Here is a 13577-nt window from a genome sequence, read left to right as displayed (position 1 = left end):
TTTAGAAGAGAACTTGTCCTGAACGTAGGAGTGACACATTAACCAACAGAAGAATAAGACGAGGGATGTATATTCTTCCTTAAGTTTCCTGATTTATTATACATCATATCACAACTCGCCCAAAGTCCGTATGAGTCAGCGTTAGAACAAGGAAACTAATCCATAGTTGCGATTTCTGGGACTTTGCCCCAAGTTGACCCGTAATGGATTATGAAGAAGCTACTCTGTTCTTAGAACATATAGTTCCCATGTGTTTGCTCAGTGTCAATGTGCTAATGAGAGCATTGATTTGCATAATTTGCTGTTAACGGTGGTTCTACAAAGCTTACGTTCAATAACTTCCCCCAAACAGATAATGATGATTCAGCCCATTCACTTATATCACATACTTAAATCATACTGAATCAAAGCGCTCTCGTGAGACCAAGTGACTCAAGGCGCACTCATTTCTGACCAGTTTGTGACTCAGTATATTCTGTCTGCTTTGATGCAGCTCAATATATGCAAACTGTGGTGTGATCATCTACTTGGCTTTGAAACTGCATGTAGGCATTAAATCCAAAAATGCTCTCCATGTGAGTATGGCTGCTTCAGGAAGCCACCGTCCTTTTATTGGTTTGCAGTGAGTGTCATAGCTGAAGTTGTCTGAACCATGTGGGAGTCCACATAACAAGATACTTAACTTGCCAAATGCTTTTCTCATTTTCACACTTCAGATAAGGCCCAATTTGGCATCACCTTTGTGTTTTCATCTGGGTGGCAAGTGTACAGTATAATGAAGTGAAACATCATTGATTGCTTTTGCCCTGTAGAAGAAAATTTACACATTGGTGCGGTTTCATTATTCATTCATTCATTTGTTGTCTTTCTGAATCTCCCTTCCCCGCAAGGATGTTCAGGGTGATGTCCAATAAAATAAGGTAAAGGACCCCCTGGACGGTTAAGTCCAGTCAAAGGCAACTATGGGGTTGCGGCACTCATCTCGCTTTCAGGCCGAGGGAGCCGGCATTTGTCCACAAACAGCTTTCCAGGTCATGTGGCCAGCATGACCAGACCGCTTCTGGTGCAATGGAACACCGTAATGGAAGCCAGAGAACACGGAAACATGGTTTACCTTCCCACCACAGTGGTGCCTATTTAGAATCATAGAGTTAGAAGAGACCACAAGGGCCATCCAGTCCAACCCCCTGCCAAGCAGGAAACACCATCAAAGCATTCCTGACAGATGGCTGTCAAGCCTCTGCTTAAAGACCTCCAAAGAAGGAGACTCCACCACAGTCCTTGGCAGCAAGTTCCAATGTTGAACAGCTCTTACTGTCAGGAAGTTCTTCCTAATGATTAGGTGGAATCTTCTTTCTTGTAGCTTGAATCCATTGCCCCGTGTCCGCTTCTCTGGAGCAGCAGAAAACAACCTTTCACCCTCTTCTATATGACATCCTTTTATATATTTGAACATGGCTATCATATCACCCCTTAACCTTCTCTTCTCCAGGCTAAACATACCCAGCTCCCTAAGCCGTTCCTCACAAGGCATCGTTTCCAGGCCTTTGACCATTTTGGTTGCCAAGCCTCTGCTTAAAGACCTCCAAAGAAGGAGACTCCACCACAGTCCTTGGCAGCAAGTTCCAATGTTGAACAGCTCTTACTGTCAGGAAGTTCTTCCTAATGATTAGGTGGAATCTTCTTTCTTGTAGCTTGAATCCATTGCCCCGTGTCCGCTTCTCTGGAGCAGCAGAAAACAACCTTTCACCCTCTTCTATATGACATCCTTTTATATATTTGAACATGGCTATCATATCACCCCTTAACCTTCTCTTCTCCAGGCTAAACATACCCAGCTCCCTAAGCCGTTCCTCACAAGGCATCGTTTCCAGGCCTTTGACCATTTTGGTTGCCCTCCTCTGGACACGTTCCAGCTAGTCAGTATCCTTCTTGAACTGTGGATGCTGGACTAGATAGGCCACTGGTCCAATCCAACAACCTCTTATTAGGTTACTGATAATGGAGTTCCAACTCCCGTTCCACTATTCATTCCTGTCCTTACACTTCCCTAGTCACACGTCTGATGACAATGCTACCATTTTACTTCAGATCCAGACCAGCAACCAACATTCATGACTTGAGAAACCCAAACCTCAAGGACTATAATGTATTTATCTACTCACACTGGTATGCTTTCAAACTGCTAGGTTGGCGGAAGATGGGACAGAGCAATGGGAGTTCACCCCGTCGCACAGATTCAAATTGCCGACCTTCCAAATGGCAAGCCCAAGAGGCTTAGTGGTTTAGACCACAGCACCACCCGCTCCCTACAATAAAAACACAACACCATAAATAATGCAACAATAACCAACTATAAAATACTTGTGAGAATCAGAACCATCAAAACTGCTACTGTTAGGTATTAGAAACAACCTAACCTCACTTTATAAAAGCCTGAGTTTAAAAATTCTGCAGCTGACATCTAAGCATCAAGAAAACAAAGCTATCCCAAAAGGAAAAACATTCCAGAGTTAGAGTGCCACCACCAAGAAGACTTTATTGCACATTCCCCTACTGCGAATACTCATAAGAACCACCATCTTAATAACTAGGTTGGCTGGTATTGGAGGAGGCATTGCATATACTTGACCCCCAAGTCATTTAGGACCATATCATTACCAACATCTTGAACTGGTCCCAGTAGCACACAGTGCAGTGAAGTTAGAATACAAGTTGTGGTTGCCCCAGTTTTCAGCATACCCCACCCTTCATTCACAGGCCCCAAGGTGGGCTGCAACAGTTTACAATTCAGCATTAAGAACAGAAATATCTAGCAGGCTATTCTTCTAATGTCCTCTCCTCTACCACGCCAGCCCAGCACTAGATGAACTGTTGCTGTGTTTGGTGGCACTGCAGCAAGACTGGGACACTAGGACATGCTCGGCAGGTAGGGATGCTCATCCTAGTAATAACCTGAAACGACTTTTGTGTCCTTCATCAGGTTTCATGACAGACATTGCATCAACAGATGCCAAGTTTGAGGAACTTGCCGAATTCCTGCAGTGAGCAGGCTACGCTGAGCTTCTTGTACCAGAACTTGATTGTAACCTGGAAGCATTCTGAAACTGAATGCTTTAAACTCACCCAAGTGGCTTCCATGGGTTCTTGGGAATTCTGCAATCCAGTCACACATCTTTTCCACAGTGTAGCAGCTATGGTCATGTAAAACTAGGACATGAAATGTTATAACTTGCAAGTTTGAAACAGCCACACTATTCAAATTCTAGTAAAGGGAATGTTGTACTCATGCTTGGAATACTGTTCATTTCTCCACCCCTTCAATTTTGGGGTAACAGGCACATGTGTGTAAATGCCTGGATTGCGTGTCTTGCTTTTTAAGGAGAAAAGGGGGAATAAGAAAATATGTGTTTTTGACATGGAAAGAAAATAAAAAGAAAATAGGCATGTGCAAATGATAAAATTGGTAATAAAATAATGTTTTGTGAATAAATAAATAGAAATGAAAACCTTCTTAAACGAAAATGGAAATAAAAGATTGAGCCATGGTTCGGCATCTCCCAGGCCACCAGCATAACATGGGAAGGGGCCGGAGATCTTTCAACAAAGGAGAATCAGCAGCTGTTCCCACTCTTTGTCTTACTCCATACACAGAATGCCAAATCCCTGTTTGCACGTTCCCTCGGAGGTTATGTCAATTACAGTGATGTTTTCACATTAAATTAAAACCCTTTTATTGTCCAAGCAATGTGTATTTTGGGCACAACCCAACATGCAGTTAGTCACCTGCATAACTACTGGCTAAATACTGTACTCTCGCCCCCCCACCCCTCACCAAGTGGATGGGAGCATAAATGGCATGAAAGATTTGCCTTTTGAACTTAATCTGGTAGTCGAGGTGGCCATGCACTTTAATTGGACTTTGCTGGGGTTCCAGGTCATGCTTGAAGTATAATCATCCCCCCTCCTGCCCTTTTGCTGTATCAGGCTATGGGTGTGGTGAACAATCATTTAACAACAGTAATTAATGGGGAGTTCAGCGTGTGGGCATGTTCAAGGGCTGTTTGGGGAAAATGTTAAATATTTGTATTAAAAATAGCTGTTGAAAAATGACTAAGGTCTCCTTTGGGTTAGAGTCAAACCTGCAAATTATAGTTTATTATAGCTTACCCTCCAGCTGCCAACTATAACTATCTTTACCTAATCTTCAACTGTTATCTGCTCAGAATGCATTGAAAAGTGGAGCTGAAGCCATCAATTGTTTTGGGGTGCAGTATACTGGTGATTCAAGGAGCCGGGGGATGCTAATTTTCATTTTGATCCAGCAAAACCAACAAACTCTAAACTCAGCTAGTCCAGTTTTCCCAAGGAGTTGTGTGGTGTTCTAAGCTTGCTGTTAACATAGCCCTGTGAGTTTTTATGTCGCCCTGACCTGGTGTGGGAGACTCGTGGAAGAGGTGGCAGATATTCCACTAACAGTAGCTACAAAGGTGGGTCTTGAGCAGGCATCCCCAAACTGCGGCCCTCCAGATGTTTTGGCCTACAACTCCCATGATCCCTAGCTAACAGGACCAGTGGTCAGGGATGATGGGAATTGTAGTCCAAAACATCTGGAGGGACGAAGTTTGGGGATGCCTGGTCTTGAGGCTACACTGCAGCAGTGAATAGAGCAAAGGTGAGGACCCACTTTGGTTCAGCAGGCTGGATCCATAAGTGGCTGACGCTCTGTGGGTTGGAGGAGGTCTGCCTGCCTGCCTGTCAGCCTCCTGAAATCATATGACGCCAGGTTGATTGGTGCCCCTTGGAAAACGATAGGCCTTGTGTTTGGTGATGAATTTTAACAGCAACGAATGCTGGTCCTGTTGCAGAGGAACAACCAGGAGCACACTCTAAACCAGGGGTCAGCAAACCTTTTCAGCAGGGGGCCGGTCCACTGTCCCTCAGACCTTGTGGGGGGCCGGACTATATTTTGAAAAAAAAATATGAACGAATTTCTATGCCCCCAAAATAACCCAGAGATGCATTTTAAATAAAATGACACATTCTACTCATGTAAAAACACCAGGCAGGCCCCACAAATAACCCAGAGATGCACTTTAAATAAAAGGACACATTCTACTCATGTAAAAACATGCTGATTCCCGGACCGTCCGCGGGCCAGATTTAGAAGGCGATTGGGCCGCATCCGGCCCCCGGGCCTTAGTTTGGGAACCCCTGCTCTAAACCATGGGCTTGCATTCAGTGGTGCTTAAATTTGGGGAGTGGGGTGGAGTGGGATGGTGTGGGAGGAGAAATTTAACTCAGTTCATATTTAAAGGAGAACCAAACCAATATGCACTTTCTAAAACAGCACGAGAAACGAAAAACACAGCCGTCCTGCGGAATTAGCAATTCTCGTAATATTATTTTTTTGGTGCAATTCTCCAGGCAGGCAAGGGGTATGAAAAAATGCATATAATAGAGCAAAGTGCACATAGAAATGCATATATCAGTGAAAACAGCATCCAAAGATGTGGGTTTTTTTAGCGGAAATTGCTCTGTAAAAATGTGTTTATCAGGCAAAATTCAGATAAAATTACACTAAAAAGCTGGTGGAGACTTTAGAAAATAATAATTGCAGGCTGGTGTGGAAATGTGGAGAACTGAAGATTGGAGGACACAAAATGAACGGGCCTGCCCGTTACTAGCTGTGGGGTAAACTCTTAATGAGAGAACATGTAAACATACAGGCCACAATCCAGCACAGATGCAAGCGCTCTGAATCCCATGTGTTGGAAACAAAAGCTATGTTTTGGATTGTGGCCATGAAATTGGGGGAGTGGGGGCAGAAAGAGAACAAAAGGTGAGGAGGAGCTGTTGATGCTCAAAAGTAGTAATTTATTATTGCATGGAAACTCTTCTTTGGGGGCAAAAGGTCGTGCACGTATTCTCAGTGCAGTACGCCAGCTAAAACAGCTCACTCGGAGAATTTCCTTTCAAAAGGATTTCTATTGAAAAGCATTGGGCAATTTATTTGTAATAATAAATTACTAGCGCTCAGCACTAGCTTGAGATTCCGCCTCTCCTTTTGTTCTCTTGGTTTCTGATGCCGCCCCTCCCTTTTTCCACCATGAAAACAAAACAAGACTTGCCAGACAAGATGAATCCTCTTCCCCTAAATGTTGAGCTTGCTTAAGAGTCAGGCCTTTATGCTTAAATTGGAAGAATCTGTCTGCCCATCATTGGAAACAGCATGCAAGGAGAAAGATGGACTGATCTAGATGGACGCCTTTTATGTTCTTAAGGTACAAACTATGTAGATTATAGCAGTCTTCTCAAACCTGGTGCTTTTCAGATGTCTCCAGCTCCCACCATCCCTGAACATTCTCTAGGGCTGGCGGTAGTTTGAGTCGAACAACATTTGAAGATCACCAGCCTGGAGATTAGATAGTAGGATGGTACATGGGGAGAACACGTGCTCAGTAAGAAACAAGACTCTACTACTGCCTTCCAATGCTGTGTGCCAATTTAAGAAAAGCACTGGGATGATTGACAAGCAAGAGGAACAGTGGTGACTTTCTTACTTTCCTTCCACTGTATTGGCGAATGAAGGGAGAAAAGGACATGATCAGATGTTTCCCTAGCTTCATAACAGATTAGCGGGTCCTTGACATTTTCATTCCTAGCTTAAGAACAAGTGGAGGGGCAACTGGCATTTAAATCAATTAAGTCTGCTGCCTTGTGGGATATCTTTGGGAGTAGAAAAGAATAATAGAATCATAGAGTTGGAAGAGACCACAAGGGCCATCCAGTCCAACCCCCTGCCAAGCAGGAAACACCACCAAAGCATTCTTGACATATGCCTGTCAAGCCTCTGCTTAAAGACCTCCAAAGAAGGAGACTCCACCACACTCCTTGGTAGCAAATTCCACTGCCGAACAGCTCTTACTGTCAGGAAGTTCTTCCTAATGTTTAGGTGAAATCTTCTTCCTTGAAGTTTGAATCCATTGCTCAGTGTCCGCTTCTCTGGAGCAGCAGAAAACAACCTTTCTCCCTCCTCCATATGACATCCTTTTATATATTTGAACATGGCTATCATATCACCCCTTAACCTTCTCTTCTCCAGGCTAAACATACCCAGCTCCCTAAGCCGTTCCTCATAAGGCATCGTTTCCAGGCCTTTGACCATTTTGGTTGCCCTCTTCTGGACACGTTCCAGCTTGTCAGTATCCTTCTTGAACTGTGGTGCCCAGAACTGGACACAGTACTCCAGGTGAGGTCTGACCAGAGCAGAATACAGTGGTACTATTACTTCCCTAGATCTAGATGCTATACTCCTATTGATGCAGCCCAGAATTGCATTGGCTTTTTTAGCTGCTGCATCACACTGTTGACTCATGTCAAGTCTGTGGTCTTAGAAAAGGCTAAGGAGTAAACCCTACGCAAATCCAGAGAGGAGTCCTAAGATGGATGGTGCCTTGCATGCCTCCTTCCGGCAACTCCTATAGCCATGCTGGTGCTAAACACTTTGCTTTGCTTTCCTTTGGACCACATCAGTGAGGTCAAGAAGGGGTCTTATGGTCTGGGTGGCCCAGGACTTCCAGACACACTGCCCAGGTTTGCACGCCAAGGAGTTCACTTGCTGCTAACACAGCAGCTTGACTTCACCCCTGGAGGCGCACTCCATCGTCTCTTGAGACAAACAGATGTCAACAACAATTCCCAGTGAATTGTGTTGATGCACTCATAAAAAGGGGGGGGGACCCAGGTGTCGCTGTGGGTTAAACCACTGAGCCTAGGGCTTGCTGATCAGAAGGTCGGCAGTTCGAATCCCTGCAACGGGGTGAGCTCCCGTTGCTCAGTCCCAGCTCCTGCCCACCTAGCAGTTCGAAAGTGCAAGTAGATAAATAGGAACCGCTCCGGCGGGAAGGTAAACAGTGTTTCCGTGCGCTGCTCTGGTTCGCCAGAAGCAGCTTTGTCATGCTGGCCACATGACCCGGAAGCTGTCTGCGGACAAACGCTGGCTCCCTCGGCCTATAGAGCTAGATGAGCGCCACAACCCCAGAGTCGGACACGACTGGACCTGATGGTCAGGGGCCCCTTTACCTTTACCTTTACTCATGTCCAGGTTTGTACAGGTCACTCTGAGAACAGGATGCTGGGCTAGGTGGACCATTGGCCTCATCCAGCAGGTTCTTGTTATTTTCTTAATTAACAACTGTAGTTTAAACATCTCAGGTGACCTGTTTTATGCATTTCCTTATAGACCTATGTCGCTTCCTCTGTAGTTGCCAGATTTCTGGCTATGATTTCTGTCTTCCAAGTCAGAGGAGATATATTGGTGTGTTGGTATGGGATTGCTAGCCAGCTGCTTGTGGTGAGAGTATGTCATACTGCATTTCAATGCATGCTGTCTTTAGCAATTGCCAGGCCATCTGTCGCTCGGTTCATGCCCATATACCAGCTGCCTAATTCCTGGGGCCCAATAACATGACCATCTAGATATGAATAAAAATATTTCAACTGCCTGTTAGCATTTGGCATTTAACTTGAGGGTGGGATACACAGCGATGCCACAGCCTTCACTGTTGTTGCTGTGAACATGTGAACCTTTCAATCAAGGATAATACTACTAAACCAGGTGAAACAAATGTTCTTCTTCCATTGCTTCAATTGGGCAGTGCCAAGGATAGAAATCCTCTTGGCTACAATAATCTGGTAGCTCTGAAGAAATGTGGATTATAAAGCCCAGCTTCTTGGGGGTTTAAGCCAGGGGGCCATAGAATCATAGAATTGTAGGGTTGGAAGGGACCCTGAGGGTCATCTAGCCCAACCCCCTGCAATGCAGGAATCTCAACTAAAGTATCCATGACAGATGGCCGTCCAACCTTTGCTTTAAAACTTCCAATGAAGGAGAGTCCACAACTCTTTACTGTCAGAAAGTTCTTCCTGATGTTTAATCGGAATCTCCTTTCTTGTAACTTGAAGCCATTGGTTCAGGTATCTAGAGCAGGAGAAAACAATCTCTCTCCATCTTCAGTGTGACAGCCCTTAAGATATTAGAAGATGGCTATCCTATCAATCGCCTCTTTTCTGAGCTAAACATACCCAGCTCCTTCAACCGTTCCTCATAAGGCTTGTTTTCAAGACTCTTGATCATCTTGGTTGCCCTCCTCTGCACATGTTCCAGCTTTTCAATATACATCTTTTTGGCTCCCTGAACTAGGCATAGTATTCCAGGTGAGAGTATGTATGTCTGACCAAGACAGAACAGAGCAGGAATTCCTTGACATGGACATTATACTTCTTTTGAAGCAGCCTAGAAGAGCATTAGCCATTTTTTGCTGCTGCATCACACTGTGGACTCATGTTAAGCTTGTGGTCTACCAAGACCCCTAAATCTTTTTCACATGTACTCCTGGCTAGCCAGGTGAAAGGGGGGTTATTTGAGGGTGGGGCTTGTTGGATGTTGTTTTTATGTTGATTATGCACTTATGTGGTTTTTGTATTTTGATTTTATTCTGTTAACCACCCTGAGACCTGCAGGTATAGGGCGGTATATAAATTCAATTAATCATCATCAGGGAGCAATGATAGGTCAGACCACAAAAGCCTTTGTTAGGGGCCAGGGGTAAAATGTGGCCAATTGCTATAAAGCAAGCGTGGCTATGCCATTGGACTACAACTCCCAGCATCCCTGGCCATTGGTTTTGCTGCCTGGGGCTGATGGGAGTTGGAGTCCAATGACATCTGGCAGGCAGCAAGTTCCCCGTCCTTGGTGTAAAGAGTCTTCCTTGCTGGAATGACCAATTGCCTTTGGCCTGAGTTATGTAGTAGTGACAACTGACACCGTCACCACCCAGAAATTCCAGTTCAAGACCATTGCAGGCTTGAATCCTGACAGTTTAGAGACTTAATTTTCACAAGGTTTGGCAGGTAAGTGATGTGCAATGTTGCATGAGCACCAAGTCTCTCTCTCTTTGATCTGCCTTTCCTAGGCTAAGCTTGCCGAGGTTTCCGAATGCAGTATGACAATGCCTTTCCCCCTTGTCTCCTAGGAGAGAAACCATACAAGTGTACCTGGGAGGGATGCACCTGGAAGTTTGCCCGTTCGGACGAATTGACGAGGCACTACCGCAAACACACGGGAGTGAAGCCCTTCAAGTGCGCAGACTGTGATAGAAGCTTTTCTCGTTCGGATCACTTGGCGTTGCACCGCCGAAGGCACATGCTTGTCTGAGAAAGGCTACATTGTCCCCTCTCCCTACCAAAAAAAAAAAAAAAAGGAAGTACCAAGAGCTGGGTCTCTTTTAACTACAGCGAATTCAGCAGGGCTGAATCCTGTTTTGATGGCGTTAGCACAAAAGGGGGCGTTCCACGTTGTCCCATATACACAAAGAAGCAGGAAGTGTAGTGCCACTGTTCTGTCTCCCATCTGAAGTCGGCTTTCCAGCATAGGCAACGTGATCACCTTCAGCTGGGAGATGATAGCCTGAATGCGACAAGAGTGGGCATTATTTTCTAACCCGTGTCCTTTTAAAAGTATTTATGGCTTGTACCTTTTCTCACACTTTTTTTTCCTGCTGAAGAATTACTGCTATTACAAAGACATTTGGAATATTACATAAACATTTGGAAAGAACAGGCCTCCTGCAGCTCCTCTTCACCTGTTTCTCCGCCGCCTTTTTTTTAAAGATTACTATCGAAACACTGCAGAATATCACCACGCCTGATTGTCGAGTGATCAGCAATCTACAAAGCCAGCTCTAGCGACTGGAAAGAGGAGGGATACAAACGAATCTCCTTGAAGCGAAAGGATTCCTCAGCACACTTATGCAATAAAGATGGCGGTATTTTTACATATTTACCCCTCTGTCATCATGCCAGACTCTAGAAGCCACTAATTCTTTTTTTTAATCCTTATTTAAAGTCAATCTCTGTTTTTGTTGGAATCTATAAAACAGGCACCAGTAACATTTCAGTGTAAAATAACCCTCTCTACATCTGTTTGCTTAATTTATAACAGGAAGAGACCATTAAAATGTAACATCCTGGCTGCACAGTAGGGAAAAAAAGGTTTGACCATCCATCCCTAAATCAACACATTAACCCCCCGCATATTTACTTGAAAGTGAGTAATGTTCGAACATACATGTACATTGCTTCATCTCTCATTTCTTCCCTAATCGGCAGGTGTCGACTCCTTAACTGAATGTGTGAACTGATTCCATTGCACAGCATTGCGGGATGGGATGGGATAAAACCTTCGGATCTGTAGTGTTTGATCTGCAATGCTCATTCACACATGCAGGTCCATCGAGTCGATTCTACAGCCACCATGCTGAATGCACACGTGTGAAGCGGCCCCCCGACCTGCTTGAGGAATTTACTTTCAGTGTAAATGTGCTTAGAGCTTCAGTCTCTAAGAATAGCTGTTTCTGAAAGGGGATTGAATGCGTCAACGGCAGGAGTAGTCAGGAAGAAGCTACTTTAAGTTGATTTTGTGAGGTCTCCGAACACTTGCTGTTTCCTAAACCTAGAACCTCAGTCAAGAAAATGTCGCTGTGAACAAGTCTTATTAAAAGCAACGGCTAGTCGGGGTAAGTCTATTGGTTACGGCAAAACTTAGTCATTACTAAGTTGAGGCAGAGTGGGCAGGCATTCCAAAAATGTCTGGAGAATGACTATCTGGAGCCAAATATCTACTCCATGTATGCCAAGGAGCAGTTTTGACAGGTGGGATGCACCGATTCTAGTAACATTTTCTTCTGGAAGAAAGTAGCTCTCATGGGCAGATTTTGCCTGTAAGTTCCCTAAGAAACTAAAGGCCACCTATCTCGCTCTCTTCCCCTAGCCCCTGTTGATAACAGATGAGACGGGCTGCAAAAATAAAACAAACAAACAGGCAGAAAGAAAATAAAGCATTGAGCAGGCCACAAAGCCTGACTTCTCACAGACCGGCTTAAAATATTCTTAAAGATGATCATGATGATTGTTATTAATCTCATTTCTATACTGCTTTATGATTTTTAAGCGGGAAAAAATATCAAAGCAGTTTACAACCTACATTAAAAGATCAGCGAAAACAATCCGGAATAAAACGTTACTGGAAAAAGTTAAGTACACATTCAAAGCAACATGAATGGGAAACCAAAATATAATCCTAAAGATTTCAAAATAAAACATTGCTAGGTGAAGTCAAATGTAAGATCCACATTCAAAGCAGAGAATAAAATATGATAAGTATAGAACATGCTGTTATTGATAACATACTTGAAAATAGCATATTGGGGGGGGGCTACAGTTGCCCCTGTCACAATACATGCATTTAGTACCTGCCTCCCAATTTTTAGCCGAAAGGACCATAGGAAGTGGGCTTATCTGAAGGGGAAATATGTGGATGGCTCTCATCACAGGGCAGTAGGGGACAAATGGGACCACACTGTATGTCTCCTGTTTCGAAAGGACTGGTCTTAGTTCCCTCACTGGCACACAGCTTAATAGTCTTTGGCTGGAGAAGTTTGGTAGTTCGGGGATAGGAACATGTGACTAGAAGGTGGATCAGCATAAGAATTGTAAATCATAATAAGCAAGCTTCTACGGATTGGCCTATATGAAGAATTTAAATCTGACCATTAAAACAAAGGGAGATTCAGGGAGTTCCCTGGAGAGAACTAGGCTTGCTCACTTATTTATAATGGCTTTCTTAAGAATTAGCCATACCACAGCTCTGGGTCAACTCAGATGTCTAAAATGCTCAGCTGGCAATGGGATGTGTCATATATCCTAACATCTATGAGTTGTTTCTTGAGGATGAAATGTTGCCAAAAGGAGAGAATCAAAGGACACGGCCCACCAGCTCTGTGTCCCTCACCCAGGCCCACAGCAATTGCACACATTTTATACAAGTGTGTGCAAGTCATACCAAGCAGGGTACATACAGAGTGTGAATTCCTTAGGTCTATATGCAGGAGCCAGGCAAACTGAGACACTTCTAAGTGACATGGGCTTCCATGAGAATTAAGCATGTACTTAACACCCCTATTCACATTAAGCAGGATTATAATTGTTTAATTGTGTTTGGATCATTCCCAAAAAGTCGCTCTTAGTGCAGGATAAATCAGCCAACCCTTCACTACACGGAGAACAAAATTCAGCTTAAAAAAATGTTCAGAGAATGGGGGGGATTCCTAGGTGAGCTTCCCCAACCCCCTGTCATTTTAAAAAAAGCAGTTTTGACTTTGTTAGTGTGACCTGAATATGCCAAGAGATGGGCGACTTTTTGTATTTTAGCTTTTCCTAACTGATGCCTAAATAAAGATCGAGGTTCTCATGGTGCAAAGGTAGCCCAATACATACTGGGGCTTCCCATTCCCTTCTGTGAGAAGGGAGACCATTGATGTGGGCAACGATCTGAAAACGCTTCCCTCTGCGCTTGTGGCGCTCCGGGTGGAGGCAAAACAAATTTATAAAACATTTGGCATAGCATTTAGCTAGGAATCTGCATAGGTTAGCCTCATTGTGTCACACTGTGAAGGAGCTTCTGTTTATTCATGGCTTATAAACGGGAAGAGATTTTTTAAAATGAAATTGGTCTG

General features: G+C 44.1%; 1 protein-coding gene across 8 annotated transcripts in view; it reads left to right on the top strand.

The window, feature by feature from the left end:
• Positions 1–12836, top strand: part of KLF12 (KLF transcription factor 12) — a 212351-nt gene extending 199515 nt beyond the window's left edge. For all 8 annotated transcript variants that reach the window (XM_035114717.3, XM_035114707.3, XM_088668516.1 and 5 more), the window contains one exon: positions 10038–12836. In XM_035114717.3, coding sequence (XP_034970608.1) covers positions 10038–10219 — 182 coding nt within the window. In that variant the 3' untranslated portion in view covers positions 10220–12836. The remainder of the gene's footprint in view (positions 1–10037) is intronic.
• Positions 12837–13577: the final 741 nt, after the last annotated feature.

Source organism: Zootoca vivipara, chromosome 4, assembly GCF_965207765.1.
Source record: "Zootoca vivipara chromosome 4, rZooViv2.hap1.1, whole genome shotgun sequence".
In the NCBI taxonomy this organism is placed as follows: domain Eukaryota; kingdom Metazoa; phylum Chordata; class Lepidosauria; order Squamata; family Lacertidae; genus Zootoca; species Zootoca vivipara.
This window is presented reverse-complemented; position numbering and strand designations above follow the sequence as displayed.